General features: G+C 41.3%; 1 protein-coding gene across 4 annotated transcripts in view; it reads left to right on the top strand.

Annotated features, from left to right (window-relative positions):
• grik5 (glutamate receptor, ionotropic, kainate 5) overlaps positions 1–24,778 on the top strand; it is a 475,370-nt gene extending 450,592 nt beyond the window's left edge. For 3 of the 4 annotated variants that reach the window (XM_061915084.1, XM_061915082.1, XM_061915083.1), the window contains 4 exons: positions 4,362–4,587; positions 14,752–14,880; positions 20,072–20,238; positions 23,493–24,777. In XM_061915084.1, the coding sequence (XP_061771068.1) occupies positions 4,362–4,587; positions 14,752–14,880; positions 20,072–20,238; positions 23,493–24,101 (1,131 nt within the window). In that variant the 3' untranslated portion in view covers positions 24,102–24,777. Of the gene's footprint in view, positions 1–4,361; positions 4,588–14,751; positions 14,881–20,071; positions 20,239–23,492 lie in introns of all 4 variants that reach the window. The other variant, XM_061915085.1, reaches the window with a different exon arrangement.
• Positions 24,779–24,978: the final 200 nt, after the last annotated feature.

Here is a 24,978-nt window from a genome sequence, read left to right as displayed (position 1 = left end):
ACAACATTCACACTCACATTCACACACTAGGGCCAATTTAGTGTTGCCAATCAACCTATCCCCAGGTGCATGTCTTTGGAGGTGGGAGGAAGCCGGAGTACCCGGAGGGAACCCACGCAGTCACGGGGAGAACATGCAATCTCCACACAGAAAGATCCCGAGCCTGGATTTGAACCCAGGACTGCAGGACCTTCGTATTGTGAGGCAGACACACTAACCCTTCTTCCACCGTGAAGCCCGCGCGCGCGGAAGCTAGCAAGAACAAAAACAGTCTTTTACAGGAGTTGGGAATCAGCATCCTCACCTGTTGAATGGAACAGAAACTCGGATGAGTAAACAGAAAAGGCACCCCCATACCATCACAAATGTTGGCGTTTACACTTTGCGCCTATAACAATCCGGATGGTTATTTTCCTCTTTGTTCTGGAGGACACCACCTCCTCTGTTTCCGGATATAATTTGAAATGTGGACTCGTCAGACCACAGAACACCTTTCCACTTTGCATCAGTCCATTTTAACTTGCACTTACAGATGTAGTGACCAACTGTAGTTACTGACAGTGGTTTTATGAAGTGTTCTGAGCTCATGTGGTGATATCCTTTACACACGCCGATGTCGGTTTTTGATGCAGTACCGCCTGAGGGATCAAAAGTCCGTAATATTATTGCTTCCGTGCAATGATTTCTCCAGATTCTCTGAACCTTTTGATGATTTTATGGACCATGGATGGTAAAATCCCTAAATTCCTTGCAATAGCTCGTTGAGAAATGTTCTAAAACTTTTTGACAATTTGCTTACAAAGCGGTGACCCTCGCCCCATCCTTGTTTGTGAATTACTTAGCATTTCACGGAAGCTGCTTTTATATCCAATCATGGCACCCACCTGTTCCCAATTAGCCTGCACACCTGTGGGATGTTCCAAATAAGTGTTTGATGAGCGTTCCTCAACTGTATTAGTATTTATTGCCACCTTTCCCAACTTCTTTGTCAGGTGTTGCTGGCAGCAAATTCTAAAGTTAATGATTATTTGCACAAAAAAAAATGTTTATCAGTTTGAACATCAAATATGTTGTCTTTGTAGCATATTCAACTGAATATGGGTTGAAAATTATTTGCTTCCACACTTCAACCATCCGTTTCAATACATTCGTAATCTGTTGAATCGCTTACGGCGCAGAAATCCGAGTCTGAATCCGAGCTAATATTGCTATACCTTTCTGTGCTATCCGCCATGTTTGTTTCTGTGTGGTCACGCTGTGATGTCACATGATAATGGACGGGTGGATATACTGATGGTGAAAATCAGGCACTTTGAAGCCGTTTTTCGGGATATTGCGTGATGGGTGAAATTTTGAGAAAAACTTCGACAAATAAAATAAGCCACTGGGAGCTGATTTTTATTGGTTTTAACCCTTCAGAAATTGTGATGATGTTCCCCTTTAATTCCACGACCGTATATATCGACATCAGTTGATATCAGAATCGATAATTAAATAAATAAATCAATCAATCAATCAATCAATGTTTGTTTATATAGCCCCAAATCACAAATGTCTCAAAGGGCTGCACAAATCATTACGACTACAACATCCTCGGAAGAACCCACAAAAGGGCAAGGAAAACTCACACCCAGTGGGCAGGGAGAATTCACATCCAGTGGGACGCCAGTGACAATGCTGACTATGAGAAACCTTGGAGAGGACCTCGGATGTGGGCAACCCCCCCCCTCTAGGGGACCGAAAGCAATGGATGTCGAGCGGGTCCAACATGATACTGTGAAAGTTCAATCCATAGTGGCTCCAACACAGCCGCGAGAGTTCAGTTCAAGCGGATCCAAGACAGCAGCGAGAGTCCCGTCCACAGGAAACCATCTCAAGCGGATCAGAGGCGTAGAGACGTCCCCAACCGATACAGGCGAGCGGTCCATCCTGGATCCCGACGAGCGGTCCATCCTGGGTCTCGACTCTGGACAGCCAGTACTTCATCCATGGTCATCGGACCGGACCCCCTCCACAAGGGAGGGGGGGACATAGGAGAAATAAATGGGTTGTACTTGTATAGCGCTTTTCTACCTTCAAGGTACTCAAAGCGCTTTGACACTACTTCCACATTTACCCATTCACACACACATTCACACACTGATGGAGGGAGCTGCCATGCAAGGCGCTAACCAGCACCCATCAGGAGCAAGGGTTGAAGTGTCTTGCTCAGGACACAACGGACGTGACGAGGTTGGTACTAGGTGGGATTTGAACCAGGGACCCTCGGGTTGCGCGAGGGGCCACTCTCCCACTGCGCCACGCCGTCCCTAAATTAATTAAGAGTTGGACAATATGGGATATCGGCAAAAAAGCCATTATCGGACAGCTCTAATAAATATTTGCTAAATCCTATTGGCAGTTTTTTTTCTTTAATTTTCCAAGATTTTCACCCAAACGGCATAGTTCGGTTGTTAGAGCAGCCGTGCCAGCAACTTGAGGGTTGCAGGTTCGATTCCCGCTTCTGCCATCCTAGTCACTGCCGTTGTGTCCTTGGGCAAGACACTTTACCCACCTGCTCCCAGTGCCACCCACACTGGTTTAAATGTAACTTAGATAATGGGTTTCACTATGTAAAGCGCTTTGAGTCGCTAGAGAAAAGCGCTATATAAATATAATTCACTTCACTTATTTGATTTTTTTAGGGGTGGGCAAATTAATGCGTTAATTACGCGTTAACTCATCAATCTATTAACGCCGACAATTAATCGATAATTAAGAGTTGGACAATATGGGATATCGGCAAAAAAGCCATTATCGGACAGCTCTATTAAATATTTGCTAAATCCTATTGACAGTTTTTTTTCTTTAATTTTCCAAGATTTTCACCCGAACGGCACAGTTCGGTTGGTAGAGCGGCCGTGCCAGTAACTTGAGGGTTGCAGGTTCGATTCCCGCTTTGGCCATCCTAGTCACTGCCGTTGTGTCCTTGGGCAAGACACTTTACCCACCTGCTCCCAGTGCCACCCACATTGGTTTAAATGTAACTTAGATATTAGGTTTCACTATGTAAAGCGCTTTGAGTCACTAGAGAAAAGCGCTATATAAATATAATTCACTTCACTTATTTGATTTTTTTTTTAGGGGTGGGCAAATTAATGCGTTAATTACGCGTTAACTCATCAATCTATTAACGCCGACAATTATTTTATCGCACATTTGCGTATGTTGTTTACATGCTTTTATTTTGTTAACGCCTTTTCTTAACAAGATGGCATCTCCCGGCGTGGAGGGGGCTCTTGGTAAAGATGGAACATTTGGCAAAAATACCGGACAATTCTGCAAATGTCATGGCTGGCTTACAGCGTGGTCACTCCGGGATCACTTACGACCGCCAGACAATTCTGGATGTGGATAGATCGGGCCGTTTTGGACTGAATGAGGCGTGCTTGCTAGACCGGCTAGCTAGCATGGGAATACTTTGCCGGCTACATCCAGCGGCCTGTGAAGCAGCGGAGTATATGTGTTGTCTGTCTATTTATGAATAATGCAGACCAGGAGTGTTGGCTGAGTTCTTAACGTTTACTTTCAGAGCGTGCATATCACAACATACAAGATGCCGTCATGGCGACACACAACCTATACCGGGCTACCGCGCATGCTCCTCACTCCTGTTGCATGCTGGGTAGGGTAGTTCTTTTTTTCCCTGGCTCATAACATCACAATATAGTACCATGTATATGATGCCTTCAGTTTATCAAAGCACCAAGCAAACAATCGGAAAATTCCCATCATATCAATTCCTAGATATGGTCCTAATTATTTTAAGTGCACTACGCAGAATAAACACAACATTATTAATATTGCTACTACGGATAATTTGATCAAAACTTCCCTAAAACAGCCCACTACCTATAATATAGGTTTTTTAAACATAAGATCCCTGATAAAAAAAATGTTTCTGCTGTTACCTCAGAAATTGCCTGTTCAGATGTTATGATTGTGGCTCAGAGATTTGTATGTAGATTATATTTATTTTCCATAACAAACAGGATAACTTAAATACCCTGACAGTGGCAATAAGCTTACATTTTTGGAGTTGATTTTCATCAAATATGCTATTTAACTGCTACTGTTTAACAAGGACTGATTTAAATTGTGTTTGCACAACAAATGTTTTGGCGCTTTTGTTCATGTGGGAGAATATTCCAATAAAGGTGCACTACACACTACTTTTGAACTCATTATTGGGCTTTGCGTATACAATGCAGTTAATCGCGATTAATCGGAGAAATAGTGCGATTAACTTTATTTGAATTGAATAGATATTTTAGCTGTTTTTTTCTATGTGGTCTCATTCAAATGACGGGCTTGTTCTGCAGAACTCCCGCTACCAGACGTACCAGCGCATGTGGAACTACATGTACTCCAAGCAGCCGAGCGTGTTTGTGAAGAGCACCGAGGAGGGCATCGCCCGCGTGGTCAACTCCAAGTACGCCTTCCTGATGGAAAGCACCATGAACGAGTACCACCGCGGCCTCAACTGCAACCTCACGCAGATCGGAGGCCTGCTGGACACCAAAGGATACGGCATCGGCATGCCGCTAGGTAAAGATGCAGGCTACGGGGCGGCATAGCTCGGTCGGTAGAGCGGCCGTGCCAGCAACTTGAGGGGTTGCAGGTTCGATTCCCGCTTCTGGCAACCTAGTCACTGCCGTTGTGTCCTTGGGCAAGACACTTTACCCACCTGCTCCCAGTGCCACCCACACTGGTTTGAATGTAACTTAGATATTGGGTTTCACTATGTAAAGCGCTTTGAGTCACTTGAGAAAAGCGCTATATAAATATAATTCACTTCGGTTACAGTAGGCCAGGGGTGTCCAAAGTGCAGCCCGGGGGCCATTTTTTAACGTCCCCACGGCCCTGTTTAAAAATACGATTGGAAAAAGAAAAATTAAACATAAAAAGTGTAATAAAAGAGCAAACAGGTGGAATGTAACAATAAAATGTTGCAATGTTTACCTGAATAACACAAAGCTGCCATGCAGACTGTTTATTTTCTTAAACAAATAATAATGAATCAAAATCTATGTCATTATTAATTATTGACCTATTCAAGGCTCCTAAAAAAAAATCACATGAAATATTCCACTTTGAGATATTTTGGGGGGGAAATTTTGCATGTTTTGTGTTTCCCAAACTATATAAACAACAATACAACTTATAATTGACGGATAGAACTGAAGGGGATCTCGAGATTATTGTGTTAAAAGTAAACAGTAAAAAAAAATATAAATATATAATTTATGTTTTTAAACACGGCTTCACGGCGGAAGAGGGGTTAGTGCGTCTGCCTCACAATACGAAGGTCCTGCAGTCCTGGGTTCAAACCCAGGCTCGGGATCTTTCTGTGTGGAGTTTACATGTTCTCCCCGTGACTGCGTGGTACTACGGCTTCCTCCCACTTCGGTTTAGCTCGGTTGGTAGAGTGGCCGTGCCAGCAACTTGAGGGTTGCAGGTTCGATTCCCGCTTCTGCCATCCTAGTCACTGCCGTTGTATCCTTGGGCAAGACACTTTACCGACCTGCTCCCAGTGCCACCCACACTGGTTTAAATGTAACTTAGATATTGGGTTTCACTGTGTAAAGCGCTTTGAGTCACTTGAGAAAAGCGCTATATAAATATAATTCACTTCGGTTACAGTAGGCCAGGGGTGTCCAAAGTGCAGCCCGGGGGCCATTTTTTAATGTCCCCACGGCCCAGTTTAAAAACACGATTGGAAAAAAAAAAAAATTAAAACATAAAAGTGTAATGAAAGAGCAAATGTAACAATAAAATGTTGCAATGTTTACCTGAATAACACAAAGCTGCCATTAAGACTGTTTCTTTTCTTAAAAAATAATAATGAATCAAAATCTATGTCATTATGAATTATTGACCTATTCAAAGCTAAAAAAAAAAATCACATGAAATATTCCACTTTGAGATATTTTTGGGGGGAAATTTTGCATGTTTTGTGTTTCCCAAACTATATAAACAACAATACAACTTATAATTGACGGATAGATCTGGAACTGATCTCGAGATTATTGTGTTAAAAGTAAACAGTAAAAAAAATATATATATATAATTTATGTTTTTAAACACGGCTTCACGGTGGCAGAGGGGTTAGTGCGCCTGCCTCACAATACGAAGGTCCTGCAGTCCTGGGTTCAATCCCAGGCTCGGGATCTTTCTGTGTGGAGTTTGCATGTTCTCCCCGTGACTGCGTGGGTTCCCTCCGGGTACTCCGGCTTCCTCCCACTTCGGTTTAGCTCGGTTGGTAGAGCGGCCGTGCCAGCAACTTGAGGGTTGCAGGTTCGATTCCCGCTTCTGCCAACCTAGTCACTGCCGTTGTGTCCTTGGGCAAGACACTTTACCCACCTGCTCCCAGTGCCACCCACACTGCTTTAAATGTAACTTAGATATTGGGTTTCACTATGTAAAGCGCTTTGAGTCACTTGAGAAAAGCGCTATATAAATATAATTCACTTCGGTTACAGTAGGCCAGGGGTGTCCAAAGTGCAGCCCGGGGGCCATTTTTTAACGTCCCCACGGCCCAGTTTAAAAATACGATTGGAAAAAGAAAAATTAAACATAAAAAGTGTAATAAAAGAGCAAACAGGTGGAATGTAACAATAAAATGTTGCAATGTTTACCTGAATAACACAAAGCTGCCATGCAGACTGTTTATTTTCTTAAACAAATAATAATGAATCAAAATCTATGTCATTATTAATTATTGACCTATTCAAGGCTCCTAAAAGAAAAATCACATGAAATATTCCAGTTTGAGATATTTTTGGGGGGGAAATGTTGCATGTTTTGTGTTTCCCAAACTATATAAACAACAATACAACTTATAATTGACGGATAGATCTGAAGGTGATCTCGAGATTATTGTGTTAAAAGTAAACAGTAAAAAAATATATATATAATTTATGTTTTTAAACACGGCTTCACGGCGGCAGAGGGGTTAGTGCGTCTGCCTCACAATACGAAGGTCCTGCAGTCCTGGGTTCAATCCCAGGCTCGGGATCTTTCTGTGTGGAGTTTGCATGTTCTCCCCGTGACTGCGTGGTACTCCAGCTTCCTCCCACTTCGGTTTAGCTCGGTTGGTAGAGTGGCCGTGCCAGCAACTTGAGGGTTGCAGGTTCGATTCCCGCTTCCGCCATCCTAGTCACTGCCGTTGTGTCCTTGGGCAAGACACTTTACCCACCTGCTCCCAGTGCCACCCACACTGGTTTAAATGTAACTTAGATATTGGGTTTCACTATGTAAAGCGCTTTGAGTCACTAGAGAAAAAGCGCTATATAAATATAATTCACTTCACTTCCAAAGACATGCACCTGGGGATAGGTTGATTGGCAACACTAAATGGTCCCTAGTGTGTGAATGTGAGTGTGAATGTTGTCTGTCTATCTGTGTTGGCCCTGCGATGAGGTGGCGACTTGTCCAGGGTGTACCCCGCCTTCTGCCCGATTGTAGCTGAGATAGGCGCCAGCGCCCCCCGCGACCCCAAAAGGGAATAAGCGGTAGAAAAATGGATGGATGGATGTTTTTAAACACTTCAATGAGTAGGACCGTTTTTTGATCTCAATAATTTTAATGTGACTTGTTTTTAAGCGTCATTGCTCAAAAATATAAAAAATAAAATCAATGTTGTTATGAGTAATTGACCTTTTTAAGGCTCCGATTTTTATATAATCTCAAATATTCCACTTAAAAATGTTCCATAAAAAAACAGGGTTTTCTTTGACAAAAAGAGCATACAACTCAAATCTTTATTGTGAATTATATTTATATAGCGCTTTTTCTCAAGAGACTCAGAGCGCTTTACATAGTGAAACCCAATATCTAAGTTACATTCAAACCAGTGTGGGTGGCACTGGGAGCAGGTGTGTAAAGTGCCTTGCCCAAGGACACAACGGCAGTGACTAGGATGGCGGACGCGGGAATCGAACCTGGAACCCTCAAGTTGCTGACACGGCCGCTCTACCAACCGAGCTAAACTGCCCCTTTAAAAATGTTATATTGACAGAATGACCTAATGTTGATCTAGAGGAGTGGTTCTTAACCTGGGTTCGATCAAACCCTAGGGCAGGGGTCGGGAACCTTTTTGGCTGAGAGCCAACAAGCCAAATATTTTAAAATGTATTTACATAAGAGCCAAATAATTTTTTTTTTTTAACATTGAACACAATTAAACGCATGCATTTTTAAGTAAGACCAACATTTCTACAGTATAATAAGTCTCTTATTCTTTGTAATAATATTGCTGACCTACTGCCCTCGGTAATGGCACCATTCCCAAAGTATGTGGGCTCTATTGATAACATCACTAACAACTTTAACGACGCCCTGCGCGAAACCATTGATAACATAGCACCGCTAAAGTTAAAAAAGGCTCCAAAAAAGCGCACCCCGTGGTTTACAGAAGAAACTAGAGCTCAGAAATTATTATCTAGAAAGCTGGAACGCAAATGGCGCACGACTAAACTTGAGGTGCACCATCAAGCATGGAGTGATAGTTTAATAACTTATAAACGCATGCTTACCTTAGCTAAAGCTAATTATTACTCAAATCTCATCCACCGTAATAAAAACGATCCTAAATTTTTGTTTAGTACGGTAGCATTGCTAACCCAACAAGGGACCCCTTCCAGTAGCTCCACCCACTCAGCTGATGTATGCAATTCTTTAGTAAGAAAATTGAAGTCATTAGAAAGGAGATTAAAGACAATGCGTCCCAGCTACAACGGGGTTCTATTAACACTGACACGATTGTATATACGGCGGATACTGCCCTCCAAAATAGTTTCTCTCGTTTTGAGGAAATAACATTAGAGGAATTGTTACAACGTGTAAATGGAATAAAACAAACAACATGTTTACTTGACCCTCTTCCTGGGAAACTGATCAAGGAGCTCTTTGTATTATTAGGTCCATCAGTGCTAAATATTATAAACTTATCACTCTCCTCGGGCACTGTTCCCCTAGCATTCAAAAAAGCGGTTATTCATCCTCTTCTTAAAAGACCTAACCTTGATCCTGACATCATGGTAAACTACCGACCGGTGTCTCACCTTCCCTTTATTTCAAAAATCCTCGAAAAAATTGTTGCGGAGCAGTTAAATGAACACTTAGCGTCTAACAATCTATGTGAAACCTTTCAATCCAGTTTCAGGGCAAATCACTCGACGGAGACAGCCCTCACAAAAATGACTAATGATCTATTGCTAACGATGGATTCTGATGCGTCATCTATGTTGCTGCTCCTCGATCTTAGCGCTGCTTTCGATACCGTCGATCATAATATTTTATTAGAACGTATCAAAACACGAATTGGTATGTCAGACTTAGCCCTGTCTTGGTTTAACTCTTATCTTACTGATAGGATGCAGTAACAACAATGTGACCTCGGACTACGTTAAGGTAACGTGTGGAGTTCCCCAGGGTTCGGTCCTTGGCCCTGCACTCTTCAGCATCTACATGCTGCCGCTAAGTGACATCATACGCAAATACGGTGTTAGCTTTCACTGTTATGCTGATGACACCCAACTCTACATGCCCCTAAAGCTGACCAACACGCCGGACTGTAGTCAGCTGGAGGCGTGTCTTAATGAAATTAAACAATGGATGTCCGCTAACTTTTTGCAACTCAACGCCAAAAAAACGGAAATGCTGATTATCGGTCCTGCTAGACACCGACCTCTATTTAATAATACTACTTTAACATTTGATAACCAAATAATAAAACAAGGTTACTCGGTAAAAAATCTGGGTATTATCTTCCACCCAACTCTCTCCTTTGAGTCACACATTAAAAGCGTTACTAAAACGGCCTTCTTTCATCTCCGTAATATCGCTAAAATTCGCTGAGATATATATGTATATAAAGGTATATACAGTAATGTGATCAAACTTTCTTGTTCTTGTCAAAAGTCTAGCAGCCGCATTTTGTACCAACTGTAATCTTTTAATGCTAGACATGGGGAGACCCGAAAATAATACGTTACAGTAGTCGAGGCGAGACGTAACAAACGCATGGATAATGATCTCAGCGTCTTTAGTGGACAGAATGGAGCGAATTTTAGCGATATTACGGAGATGAAAGAAGGCCGTTTTAGTAACACTTTTAATGTGTAACTCAAAGGAGAGAGTTGGGTCGAACATTATAACCCTAACCCTAACAAAATAACTCTAAATCAAGTCTTTGTTACTTACAATATGTTCCGCTGGTGTCCAAAAACCTCTAAATTAAGTCTTTGTTACTTAGAACAGTGGTTCTCAACCTTTTTTCAGTGATGTACCCCCTGTGAACATTTATTTTTATTCAAGTACCCCCTAATCAGAACAAAGCATTTTTGGTGGGGGGAAAAAAGAGATAAAGAAGTAAAATACAGCACTATGTCATCAGTTTCTGATTTATTAAATTGTATAAGAGTGCAAAATATTGCTCATTTGTAGTGGTCTTTCTTGAACTATTTGGAAAAAAAAAGATATAAAAATAACTAGTGATGCAATTCTAAATAAAGATTTCTACACATAGAAGTAATCATCAACTTAAAGTGCCCTCTTTGGAGATTGTAATAGAGATCCATCTGGATTCTAAACATTTCTCCACAAAAAAAGAAATCTTGAACATCAATATTTATGGAACATGTCCACAAAAAATCTAGCTGTCAACACTGAATATTGCATTGTTGCATTTCTTTTCACAGTTTATGAACTTACATTCATATTTTGTTGACGTATTATTCCATAAATATATTTATAAAGGATTTTTGAATTGTTGCTATTTTTTAGAATATTTTTGAAAAATCTCACATACCCCTTGGCATACCTTCAAGTACCCCCAGGGGTACGCGTACCCCCATTTGAGAACCACTGACTTAGAAGATATTCTCCCTACTAAAGTGTGACCAAAAACATGTAACTTTGGCTTGAATTTGAAAATAAAACATTTTATTTTTTATTATGTATTTTATATAGACAATATATAGCAGTAACCACTGAATTGAATTATGTTATATATATTATTGTATTATATATTATATATATATATATTGTATATGTATAAGGGTGGGACCTAATAAGTTTACTTCTTCCCACTCCCTTTTGAGCCAATCTTGACATCTACAAAAGATTAGTCACATGTAATGTTTACAATGTAGGTGTAAAAATAATGTATATATATATATATTTCTTTTGTATTTTATGTCATTCTCTTGTTTTGTTTGCATGGCTCAAAATAAACCCTTCATTCATTCATTCATTCATTCATTCATTATGAAGGGTTGGGTGAATGCGCATGTGAATCTAATGTGGTTCGGTACCTCCAACAAGGTTAAGAACCACTGATCTAGAGATTTAAAACTTGGAAAATAATACAAATAATAATACTGAATAATGACACATTTTTATTTTTTTCACCAAAATCCTATGGGGACTGAGTGAAGGCCTAAATGTATATTATTTCATACATATTTTTTATTGTTTTTTTAAAATTAAAAAAATATCGAAATGTCCCCCCGCTTGTTTTGATTTTTCAGTGCGCGGCCCTGAGTGGAAAAAGTTTGGACGCCCCTGCAGTAGGCCATCTTATTATCTCATCTTCATCAATGCAGGCAACTGATCAATTACACTGAATAGACACTTTTAATTAGACATCTGAAACAGGCCGTTTATCTTCTCATCCAAGTGATCGTAAAGTGTCCGAGCAGGTAAACAGGCAGGTAATTGTTTCGCGCTTGCACTAACAAGCTGGAGCACTGGTGTTAAATTCCTGCTTTTATGACGCATGAACCCTAAAAGTGTCTTTTTGCCATAAATGTTAGCATGGAATGGGACTCCCTATATTTTTCTTTACTTTACGGTGGCGCTCAGTCATCCCCATTTTAAAGACATTTCCGCCCACATGACCCCCTCATATAGCCGCAAAAGTGGCACTAAAAATGAACATGGAGTAAAACGTGAAATGAAATGCAGTGGTACTGAACCTCGACTTTGATTTTTTATTTTGTTCATCATTCACAATCCTTATATAAGACAAGCACACATTTTCCTTTATTATGCCCTCAAATGATGATCCAGAACTTTACATTTTTGAACCTGAATATAAGGAGGATGAGCTACAAGCTGTTTGCTTAACAGACTTAGCGTTAGTTAAACACAAAGCATTATGTAGCAGTATTGTTAATGCCGAATAATATATACAAACTACAAAAATAAAAAAAAAACAATCACCTACTGTACAACAGGGTGCCCACAATTTTTCAGTTGGCAAACTACTTATTAAATAACCAATCATTATATAAGACAAGCACACGTTTTCCTTTATTATGCCCTCAAATGATGAACCAGAACTTTACATTTTTGAACCTGAATATAAGGAGGATGAGCTACAAGCTGTTTGCTAAACAGACTTAGCGTTAGTTAAATACAAAGCATTATGTAGCAGTATTGTTAATGCCAAATGATACAATCAAACTACAAAAATAAAAAAAAACAATCACCTACTGTACAACAGGATGCCCACAATTTTTCAGTTGGCAAACTACTTATTAAATAATCAATAATTATATAAGACAAGCACACATTTTCCTTTATTATGCCCTCAAATGATGATCCAGAACTTTACATTTTTGAGCCTGAATATAACAAGGATGAGCTACAAGCTTTACAAGCTGTTTGCTAAACAGACTTGGCGTTAGTTAAACACAAAGCATTATGTAGCAGTATTGTTAATGCCGAATGATATATACAAACTACAAAAATTTAAAAAAACAATCACCTACTGTACAACAGGAATCCCATATTTTTTCAGTTGGCAAACTACTTATTAAATAATCAATAATTATGAGACAAGCACACATATTCCTTTATTATGCACTCAAATGATGATCAAGAGCTTTACATTTTTGAGCCTGAATATAAGGAGGATGAGCTACAAGCTGTTTGCTAAACAGACTTAGCGTTAGTTAAAAACAAAACATTATGTGGAAGTATTGTTAATGCCGAATAATATATACAAACTACAAAAATTAAAAAAAACGATCACCTACTGTACAACAGGGTGCCCACAATTTTTCAGTTGGCAAACTACTTATTAAATAATCAATAATTATATGAGACAAGCACACATATTCCTTTATTATGCACTCAAATAATGATCAAGAGCTTTACATTTTTGAGCCTGAATATAAGGAGGATGAGCTACAAGCTTTACAAGCTGTTTGCTAAACAGACTTAGCGTTAGTTAAACACAAAGCATTATTTAGCAGTATTAATGCCGAATAATATATACAAACTACAAAAATAAAAATAAAAATCACCTACTGTACAGCAGGATGCCCACAATTTTTCAGTTGGCAAACTACTTAAAATTTGGCCCGCCGTGCAATTTCATTTGGCCCTTGAGGCAATATCAAATTAACATTAGAGCTGGCCCGCCGGTGTTATACAGCGGCTCTGCCGCTGTAACACTGCATTCGCCGCTAATACTCATACTTGCCAACCCTCCCGATTTTCCAACCATTCTCCCGAATTTCTCCAGATTTCTACCTGGGCAACAATATTGAGGGCGTGCCTGAAAGGCACTGCCTTTAGCGTTGTCTACAATATGTTGTCACGTCCGCTTTTCCTCCATACAAACAACATGCCGGCCAAGTCACATAATATATGCGACTTATACACACACTTAATTGAATGCCAGCATACTTGGTCAACAGCCATACAGGTCAGACTGAGGGTGGCCGTATAAACAACTTTAACACTGTTACAAATAAGCGCCGCACTGTGAACCCACACCGAACAAGAATGACAAACATATTTTTGGGAGAACATCCGCGGCTGTATAAACAACTTTAACACTGTTACAAATAAGCGCCACACTGTGAACCCACACCAAACAAGAATGACAAACATATTTTTGGGAGAACATCCGCACCGTAACACAACAAAAAACACAATAGAACAAATACCCAGAACCCCCTGCAGCACTAACTCTTCCGGGACGCTACAATATGCATCCCCGGCTACCACCTAACCCCGCCCCCCCAACCTATTGTTATTTTATTTTGAAATGTATTAGCCTTAGGAAAAAGTTCATGTTGATATTTACCTCAGAAGGTTATGAATAGAAAAGAGGTATAACATTTTTTTGATTTAAATTGTATTTAATATTACCAATGATGTTTTTTCATTTGTTTTTTTGAAAGTTGATTTTGCACTATTAAGTTATATAAGTATTGCTTGTTCCATATTCAGTGGTAAAGCAAATCAGTGGAGCAAACTGAGCAATAATTAACGTTTTATTCATGCATTTTCTCTTGCTACTTCAAGGTTTGAATGTTTAATTTATTCATTATTGTTATTTTATTTTCAAATTTATTATTAGCCCGAGGAAAGATTAATTTTGATATTTACCTCAGAAGGCTGCAAATAGAAAAAAGGCACTCAATTTGTATTTAAATTGTATTTGATATGCCATTGATATTTTTTAATTATTATTATTATTATTTGAAACTCCATTTTGCATGTCACTATAAAGTTATATAAGCCTTGCTTGTTCAATATTCAATGCAAAACTTGTTTGGGTCCCTATTAAAAGGTTCATTTGTTCAACCTTGCCCCGCGGCTTTGTTCGGTTTTACATTTCGGCCCACTCTGTATTTGAGTTTGACACCCCTGCTCTACAACAAGTTCTCATCCTGCTTTGCTCCTCGCCAGGCTCTCCGTTCAGAGACGAGATCACGCTGGCCATCCTCCAGCTGCAGGAAAACAACCGGCTGGAGATACTCAAGAGGAGGTGGTGGGAGGGAGGACAGTGTCCCAAAGAGGAGGATCACCGTGCCAAAGGTCAGTCCACTGATGCTGATGATGGTGATGATTGTCCTAACCCTCAGGTCTGATGTTTGTCCTTGGAGTATTAATCAATCAATCAATCAATGTTTATGTGCACAAACCACAATGACATCCTCGGTAGAGCCCACATAAGCGGCCAACCTTTTTGAAACCAAGAGCTACTTCTTGGACAGGGGTGCCCATTACGTCGATCGCGAGCTACCAGTCGACCGCGGGGGGTGTGTCAGTCGATCTCCAGCCAGGCTTTAAAAAAAAATAGACCTAAAAATTAGTGATCATCAATCTTCACCAAGACGTCACTTAAATGACATTCACGGTACCGGAGGGTCTTGTGAGATGACGCTGGCTGCTGCAAGATCATTATTATGAAAATATGACCGAGAGGAAGGCGAGAAACACTTTTTATTTCAACACACTCTCGCGCCGTACCTTCCGTCAAAACTCTAAAGGCCGACTGCACATTTCCTATCTTCACAATAAAAGCCCTGCTTCATGCTGCCTGCGCTAACTAAATACAGAGTCTCGGAAAACTGGCGTGCACAAGCGATCCCTCAGAAAGCTGGCGTGCACATCACTTGTGCACGCCAGCTTTCCGAGACTCTTATTTTGTTAGCGCAGGCAGCATGAAGCAGGGCTTTTATTGTGAAGATAGGAAATGTGCAGTCGGCCTTTAGAGTTTTGACGGAAGGGACGGCGCGAAAGTCTGTTGAAATAAAAAGTGTTTCTCGCCTTCCTCTCTGTCATTTTTTCATAATAATGAACTGGCAGCAGCCAGCGTCATCTCACAAGACCCTCGGGTGCCGTGAATGTCAATCAAGCAAGCTACGGAATTTGCCGCCAATGTTTTTCTTGTAAAGTGTATGGAAGCTGGATGAATTAGATGCCAAAAACCAACCACTTTCATGTGGTATTGTACAGAAAGGAGGACTTTTTTTCTCCTCCATTTGAAAATGTGGGCGTTATCATCATTACTGTCTGATTCCAATCAATGCAAGTCATCAGAATCAGGTAATACACCAACTTATATTCTTGTCTTTGTGAAAGAAAGACATCTATATGTGTTACACATGCTTGTATTATCATTAAACAAATTTTACTCGTTTACAAAAATGTCTCTTTCATAAATAAATAAATATAAATGATATATATAAATGAGGTAGATCCCCTCGAGTTGGTCAATTGAAAAGTAGCTCGCCTGCAGAAAAAGTGTGGGCACCCCTGTTCTTGGGTACTAAATAATGCGAAGGGCTACCAGTTTGATACACACTTAAATACATTGCCAGGAATAGCCACATTGCTCAATTTACCTTTATTAAGTAAAGCTATATATATATATAAAATGGGTATTTCTGTCTGTCATTCCGTCGTGCATTTTTTTTCCTTTTATGGAAGGTTTTTTGTAAAGAATAAATGATTTAAAAAAAAACACTTAATTGAACGGTTTAATTGAGGAGAAAACAGGAAAAAAAATGAAAATAAAATTTTGAAAGATAGTGTATCTTCAATTTCAACTCTTTAAAATTCAACAAAAAAAAGAAGAGGAAAAACTAGCTCATTCAAATCTTTTAGAAAAAAAAAAAAAAAAAAGAATTTATGGCACCCATCCATCCATCCATCCATCATCTTCCGCTTATCCGAGGTCGGGTCACGGGGGCAACAGCCTAAGCAGGGAAGCCCAGACTTCCCTCTCCCCAGCCACTTCGTCTAGCTCTTCCCGGGGGATCCCGAGGCGTTCCCAGGCCAGCCGGGAGACATAGTCTTCCCAACGTGTCCTGGGTCTTCCCCGTGGCCTCCTACCGGTTGGACGTGCCCTAAACACCTCCCTAGGGAGGCGTTCGGGTGGCATCCTGACCAGATGCCCGAACCACCTCATCTGGCTCCTCTCGATGTGGCACATTTATGGCACATCATTAGTAATTTTTCCTGATTAAGATTAATTTTAGAATTTTGATGACATGTTTTAAATAGGTTAAAATCCAATCTGCATTTTGTTTGAATATATAACCAATTGGACCAAGCTATATGTCTAACAAAAACAAATCATTATTTCTTCTAGATTTTCCAGAACAAAAATTTTAAACGAAATTCAAAAGACTTTGAAATAAGATTTAAATTTGATTTTAAAGATTTTCTAGATTTGCCAGAATAATTTATTTGAATTTTAATCATAAGTTTGAAGAAATGCTTCACAAATATTTTTCGTCAAAAAAACAGAAGCTAAAATGAAGAATTAAATAGTTCTTTTTTTCCCTGGCTCATAACATCACAATATAGTACCATGTATATGATGCCTTCAGTTTATCAAAGCACCAAGCAAACAATCGGAAAATTCCCATCATATCAATTCCTAGATATGGTCATAATTATTTTAAGTGCACTACGCAGAATAAACACAACATTATTAATATTGCTACTACGGATAATTTGATCAAAAATTCCCTAAAACAGCCCACTACCTATAATATAGGTTTTTTAAACATAAGACCCTGATAAAAAAAATGTTTCTGCTGTTACCTCAGAAATTGCCTGTTCAGATGTTATGATTGTGGCTCAGAGATTTGTATGTAGATTATATTTATTTTCCATAACAAACAGGATAACTTAAATACCCTGGCAGTGGCAATAAGCTTAAATTTTTGGAGTTGATTTTCATAAAATATGCTATTTAACTGCTACTGTTTAACAAGGACTGATTTAAATTGTGTTTACACAACAAATGTTTTGGCGCTTTTGTTCATGTGGGAGAATATTCCAATAAAGGTGCACTACACACTACTTTTGAATTCATTATTGGGCTTTGCGTATACAATGCAGTTAATCGCGATTAATCAGAGAAATAGTGCGATTAACTTCGAATAAAATGTTTAATCATTGCCCAGCCCTAATATATATATATATATATATATATATATATATATATATATATATATGTAAAAATAGCAACAATTCAAAAATCCTTTATAAATATATTATTGAATAATACTTCAACAAAATATGAATGTAAGTTCATAAACTGTGAAAAGAAATGCAACAATGCAATAGATTTTTTGTGGACATGTTCCATAAATATTGATGTTAAAGATGTCTTTTTTTGTGAAGAAATGTTTAGAATGAAGTTGATGAATCCAGATGGATCTCTATTACAATCCCCAAAGAGGGCACTTTAAGTTGATGATTACTTCTATGTGTAGAAATCTTCATTTATAACTGAATTACTTATTTTCCAACAAGTCTTTAGGTATTTTTATATCTTTTTCCAAATAGTTCAAGAAAGACCACTACAAATGAGCAATATTTTGCACTGTTATACAATGTAATAAATCAGAAACTGATGACATAGTGCTGTATTTTACTTCTTTATCTCTTTTTTTCAACCAAAAATGCTTTGCTCTGATTAGGGGGTACTTGAATTAAAAAAATGCTCATCGGGTGTACATCACTGAAAAAAGGTTGAGAACCACTGCTCTAAAGGATATCACCACATGGGCTCAGGAACACTTCAGAAAACCACTGTCACCAAATACACTTTGTCGCTACATCTGTAAGTGCAAGTTAAAACTCTACTATGCAAAGCGAAAGCAATTTATCAACAACATCCAGAAACGCTGCCAGTTTATCTGGGCCCGAGATCATCTAAGATGGACTGATGCAGAGTGGAAAAGTGTTCTGTGGTCTGACGAGTCCACATTTTGTTTTTGGAAATATTCTACATTGTGTCTTCTGGACCAAAGGGGAAGCGAACCTTCCAGACTGTTATAGGCGCAAAGTTGAAAAGCCAGCATCTGTTATGGTATGGGGGTGTATTAGTGCCCAAAGCATGGGTAACTTACACATCTGTGAGGGTGTCTTTGTGGCCCTAAAACTGACTCTAGTCCATCAAATGCCATTTTGAGTCAGGTGGTTAATAATGCCACATTTATTCCACATTGCCCACTCTTATGGACTTTTATGGACTACTGGGCACATCTTGCTTCCCCAAATGGCATCTCCTTCACTATAAAAGTGGGTGACATTGTTATCACCAGGAAGGATGAGATCACCTACCTAGGTTCCATTCTAGAGGCTAATCTTTCCTGTGATAAAATGGCAACCAAGGTGATCAAAAAGGTCAACCAAAGAACGAGATTCCTCTACAGAATCACCTCTCTGGTCAACAAAAGCACCTTGAGGATTCTAGCGGGAACTCTCATTCAACCCTTCTTCGATTACGCTGGCACCTCCTGGTACCCCCAGCACCTCCAAAACCCTAAAATCTAGACTCCAAACATCCCAGAATAAGCCAGTCCGGTTACTTTTAGACCTCCACCCCAGATCACACCTCAATCCAACCCACTTCTCCAAAGTGGGCTGGCTAAGGGTGGAGGACAGAGTAAAACAACTTGCACTGAGCCTGGTTTATAAAATCCGCTACACCTCCTTGATACCGAAGTACATGTCAAACTACTTCCTTAATGACCACCATAACCACAACACCAGGGGGAGCTCCACAAACCACATTAAACCCAGATTCCGATCTAACAAAGGTCTTAACTCATTCTCTTTCTATGCCACATCAATGTGGAATGCACTCCCAACAGGTGTAAAAGTAAGTGCATCTCTATATTCCTTCAAAAGCGCTCTAAAACAACACCTCCAGGCAACTTCAACACTTTACTAATACCCTCCTCCATTCACATCCCATCTCCCCGGATTATAAACAACTCAAATGTACTTCTAATGTATATACTTGTTCTTATGCTATGTGAACTCACTATGTTCTCTGCTGGCTGTACATATCCTACTAAATAAGACCTACACTGTTTCAATGTCCACATTTCTCTGTTGATGCAATTGTTGATGACTGAAGTACTGATATCAACCAAAGTTCCTCATCCCACCCCCCGGATTGTAAATAATGTAAATAATTCAATGTATATACTATGATGATTAACTTGTGTGATGACTGTATTATGTTGATAGTATATATTTGTACCATGAATTGATTAACGTGGACCCCGACTTAAACAAGTTGAAAAACGTATTCGGGTGTTACCATTTAGTGGTCAATTGTACGGAATATGTACTGAACTGTGCAATCTACCAATAAAAGTATCAATCAATCAATCAATCAATCCTCTTATTAGACAGTCCCGGTACCACAGAGTCCATTGCGTGGGTTAACATTGCTTCACATTGTGTCTCGCAGGTTTGGGCATGGAGAACATCGGCGGCATCTTTGTGGTGCTCATCTGCGGCCTCATCATCGCCGTCTTCGTGGCCATCATGGAGTTTGTGTGGTCCACGCGTCGCTCCGCTGAGACCGATGAGGTATGCCCCCATACCTGCCCTCGCCGATCCCGCAGACACACCCCAGTAGGTTTCTTTCCTGCCAACTTCTTTTTTTATTTATTTTATCGTGTTGTGTGTGTGTGCTGTGTGTGAATGTGTGAGAGCCTATTGTCATTGGAGCATGTACTTTTTGTAGCTGCGTGTCAGTGATGTGTTTGTGGATGGAACGTGACGGTTCAGATGGGAGCAATATTGTGAATTAAGGGTGTAACGGTGTGTGTATTTGTATTGAACCGTTTCGGTACGGTGGTTTCGGTTCGGTATAGGGGTGTACCGAAGGAGTTTTGTCGTTTTGTCCCACCCGCACAACCATCTGATTGGTTATGTTATGGTTTGCAAGGGAAGTGACGGCCAACGGACACCAGGTGGCAGTAGTGTACAGAGATTTATTATATATATAGAATTTATATATATAATAATAATAATAATAAACAATACTAATAAACTATAGAATGGTGTGTGTCAAAAATCCAAAAGTGTGTATGGTGTAAGACTATGTGAAGTATTTAATTGTAGCATTTTACCATAAGTTTTGGAGACGCAGTGCTGTCAGACAAGTCAGGCAGGATTGTTCAGGGGAGGAAACGGGGTCGATAGGCAGGAGCGAGTCGTCATAGTCCGGGGGCGAGCAAGGAATCGGGAAACGAGGGTGGCAGTCCAGATCCAGGGCAACGGAAGGGAAACACTGCGGAAAACACGGGAGAACAAACAAAGATGTCAGAACACGAGGGATAAGGCGCAGAGAGAGAAAGCATAAGCCTTACGGTATCCGATTAGAGAACTAAGTTCCCGCGCCGAGATCCTTGGGTCCACTGGTCCTTTATTGAGCATGCCCTCAGCAGTACCAGGTGAGCAGATTGGTAAATTAATGCAGGCTTGTCGCTGCGTGGTCGTGCTGAGATCAAAGTGAGCGGGGGCGTGTCCGAGTGCGCTGTCAGCGGGTCCTCTGGGTGGTCCCGCATCGGAGGAAGACGCAAACTGCGCGTGTGCCACAACAGGTTACATAAAAAGCGATAACAGCCAATCAGCAGTACGTATTCAGAGCGGTAACAGCCAATCAGCAGTGCGTATTCAGAGCGCATGGAGTAAATGCTTCAGCGTCGAGCAGATAGGTGTTTAGCAGGTGAACATAAGGCAGCGTACTCTCCCCAAATGATAATAAACAACCCCCAGTCAACTACTACTAACATCACTACGAGCCCGTTGACCTTCTAGAAACTTAAACTGCAGCTCAGCTCGCTCGCAGTTCCGGCTTGAGGTGAAGGCTAATTAGCTTTTAGCGTAACGTTACCTCATTTTGCGGTGTGTGTGTGTTTTAAGGACAGAAAAGCTTTGAATGGCAGGGTCCCTGCTATCACAGGTTGATACAAATATGACATTTACATAATAAAAATCAAATACAGGCTTCCCAGATGCTGTGATAAATTAAGCATGATGAGGTGACTTGAAACTGTTTAACCCTTGTGTGGTGTTCGCGTCTGTGGGACCCGTTTTCATTTTTTATTCAAAGAAAAATGATACAATTAATTTTTCAAACTGGGACTCACTGACTTTGGCTCATTTTCTGTGAAGAACATATATCAAAATACATATTTAGTGACCACACACCATACACCCCCCTAAACATTTCTATTACATAAAAGATGTCCGGGTCCACTGGACCCCGGTATAATCGAAGTGTGGAAATTGATGTTCTGTGTACCACACGCAACCACCCACCCACTATGTACCTAGTAACAGTTACCAGCCATGTAATGCATGCTCAACAAAACAAAGGGACAAGCGGTAGAAAATAGATGGATGGAAAACCATCCTCCACACGACACCTCTGCTCCAGACAGGCTAACCTCCTCCAACCTCAGAGGACAAAGCTACGAACAATGGGAGACCGGTCTTGCTGCTCTGCAGCTTCCAGTCTGTGGAACGCTCTCCCTGACCACCTGATGTCACCACAGACTGTGGATGCTTAAAAAAAAGGCTTAAAAACCCTTCTTTTTTAAAACTGACTTATACAAGCGTGAAAATTGATGTTCTGTGTTCCACGCACACACGCACACACAGCAGGCCTAGACAGGAGGACGACCGAGTGTAGGTACACAGAACATCAGAGGGTCAAATGTGCGAGAAAATGAGAGCAGACAGTGTCGACAAACAACGTTTCAACCTTGTGTGGGAACCGCAGGTGCAGAAACACTACTGGCGGAGAAATTTTCCGTGCAATGTTCATATTGTTGTTACCCACAATCAAACACTTTTACATTAAAATACTGAACAGATGTTTATTAGGATAAGGTAATCATCTGTCCAATATTTGAACGTAAAAGTGTTTGATTATGAAGCATTAAAAGCCACAAAATGCAACAGGTTGAGTAACAACAATATGAACATTACACAAGGGTTAATGTTGCACTTTTTATATGTGGAAGAAATTTTGTCATTTTATTTAATCTGAGCAACAGTTTGAGGCAGTTTAATGTTGAATTATTATTGTGTTCCCAATGTTAAAAGGATAAAGCCATCCATCCATCCATTTCCTACCGCTTATTCCCTTTTTGGGGTCGCGGGGGGCGCTGGCGCCAAAGCCATTGTTTACAAATTTGGTAAATAGATAACCAAAACATTTATATTTTGTTGTCTTCTTACTGTACCGAAAATGAACCGAACCGTGACCTCTAAACCGAGGTACGTACCGAACCGAAATTTTTGTATACCGTTACACCCTTATTGTGAAGTGCCAATATTTGCTTGTGTGAGCTGCCACTAAAGGTCGGCGCGTATCTTCTCTGACGTGCCTCACATGTGCGCTGGTATTCCTCGTTGCCATCTTTGGATTACTTGTCCTTCTCCCCCATCTCACCGTGCGTCCCCCCTCTGTCTCTCGCTGTCCATCAGTCGCTGTTCTCCGACAAAGAGTATTGTTTCTGTTTATGTGAGCACATGACTTTTTTCATTTGGAACATGAGCGTGGCGTGAGGAGGATGTTGTTGGTGGTCTTGCCTGAGCGTCCATGTCGCCATGAAGAACTAAACGACATTTGGTGTTGTCCTTGGATTGTAATAACTCTCTCTGCTCTTTGGATACTCTCCATTTCCCCGTCATCCCCTCATGCCCCCCGCATCCTTCGCTGCCCCCCGCATCCTGTTTTCGTTACCCATGCCGTGACGCGTCAATCCTTTTTGTTCTCCTGGCTTTCTTGTCTCGTTTTGCTGCCTGGCTACTCTTTGTCTGTGGCGCCCCCCTTCCCCCTTCTCGTCCCGCCCTGCTGCCCCCCACTCCAGGTGTCTGTCTGTCAGGAGATGATCACGGAGTTCCGAAACGCCGTCTCCTGTAAGAAGAGCTCCCGCTTGCGCCGCCGCCGGCCGCTCAGCAGCGCAACGGCGCTGCGCCACCCGAACCGTATCGCCCTGGGAGCCCCCCGGCCCCTGCGCCTCGTCCGGGAGATGCGCATGAGCAACGGAAAACTGTACAGTGGAGCCGGCCCTCTCACGGGCGGCGCCGGAGGAGCGGCGCCGCCCGATTTGGGGCCCGGTCCCCAGCGGCTCCTGGATGATCCTCTCGGCGCCAACGCCACCCCTCCGCCGCCGGCCCCCACCCCGGTGATGCTGCCCACCCGCAGTTGCACCCACGTAAGGATCTGCCAGGAGTGCCGCCGGATCCAAAGCTTAAGATTGGACAGCAGTTTGGGATCGAGCACGACGAGGATACCGCCCTCGTCCGCGCCGCTGCCCCGCCTGCCCCCGCCCCCGCCCCTGTCCTCCTCAAACACGGACAGCGAGGGCGGAGGCGGGCCCAGCCCCAGGCGGCTGCACAGCCCCCCGCCTCACAGCGCCCGGCCCATCCCACCACAGAACCTCAACAAGTCAGACCTGCTGGGGGACCAGGCCTGAAGGGGGCGGGGCCAAGGTTGTCACACAAAACAAAAAAGGAGGGAATGCAAACAATAACGAGCGGATACAAAATGTGATTAAAGAGGACTTAAAGCCTGCAGGAACAGCCCGCATGCGCTTTGGACAAAACTGACAAAAGTGCTTTTTTTCTTTTCCCTTCTCGCACCGAGGCTTTTCTTCCGGACACTTTCGGGAAGATCCCGGACACGTGGACTTCCGGAGGATGATTACATGTTGTTTTACTCATTTGTTGTCTCGTTTTTGTTGACCATTTGTTCCAAGTGGGCGTTCAATAAAAAGCCTCTCCGGTGTGACAAATACGCCGGATTGTGACCACGGCAAACGACGTGACGGCGCCTAATGGTGTTTTGTGTCCCGCCCGGCTGTGTCCTCGCTGCTCGAAGGAAGGATGACACGCGAGTCGAACCGTAGCACAGTTGGCGTTTGGTCGCGCGCGTGTGTGTTTAAAGGCCTACTGAAATGAGATTTTCTTATTTAAACGGGGATAGCAGGTCCATTCTATGTGTCATACTTGATCATTTTGCGATATTGCCATATTTTTGCTGAAAAGATTTAGTAGAGATCATCGACGATAAAGTTTGCAACTTTTGGTCGCTAATAAAAAAGCCTTGCCTGTACCGGAAGTAGCAGACGATGTGCGCGTGATGTCACGAGTTGTGGAGCTCCTCACATCTGAACATTGTTTACAATCATGGCCACCAGCAGCGACAACGATTCGGACCAAGAAAGCGACGATTTCCCCATTGATTTGAGCGAGGATGAAAGATTCGTGGATGAGGAAAGTGAGAGTGAAGAATAGAAAGAAAGAAAAAAAAAGACTATACAGTGGGAGCGATTTAGATGTTATTAGACACAT

This window comes from Nerophis ophidion, linkage group LG11 (assembly GCF_033978795.1).
Source record: "Nerophis ophidion isolate RoL-2023_Sa linkage group LG11, RoL_Noph_v1.0, whole genome shotgun sequence".
Classification (NCBI taxonomy): domain Eukaryota; kingdom Metazoa; phylum Chordata; class Actinopteri; order Syngnathiformes; family Syngnathidae; genus Nerophis; species Nerophis ophidion.
Note: the sequence above shows the minus strand (reverse complement) of the source record. Positions and strands in the feature narration are given on the sequence as shown.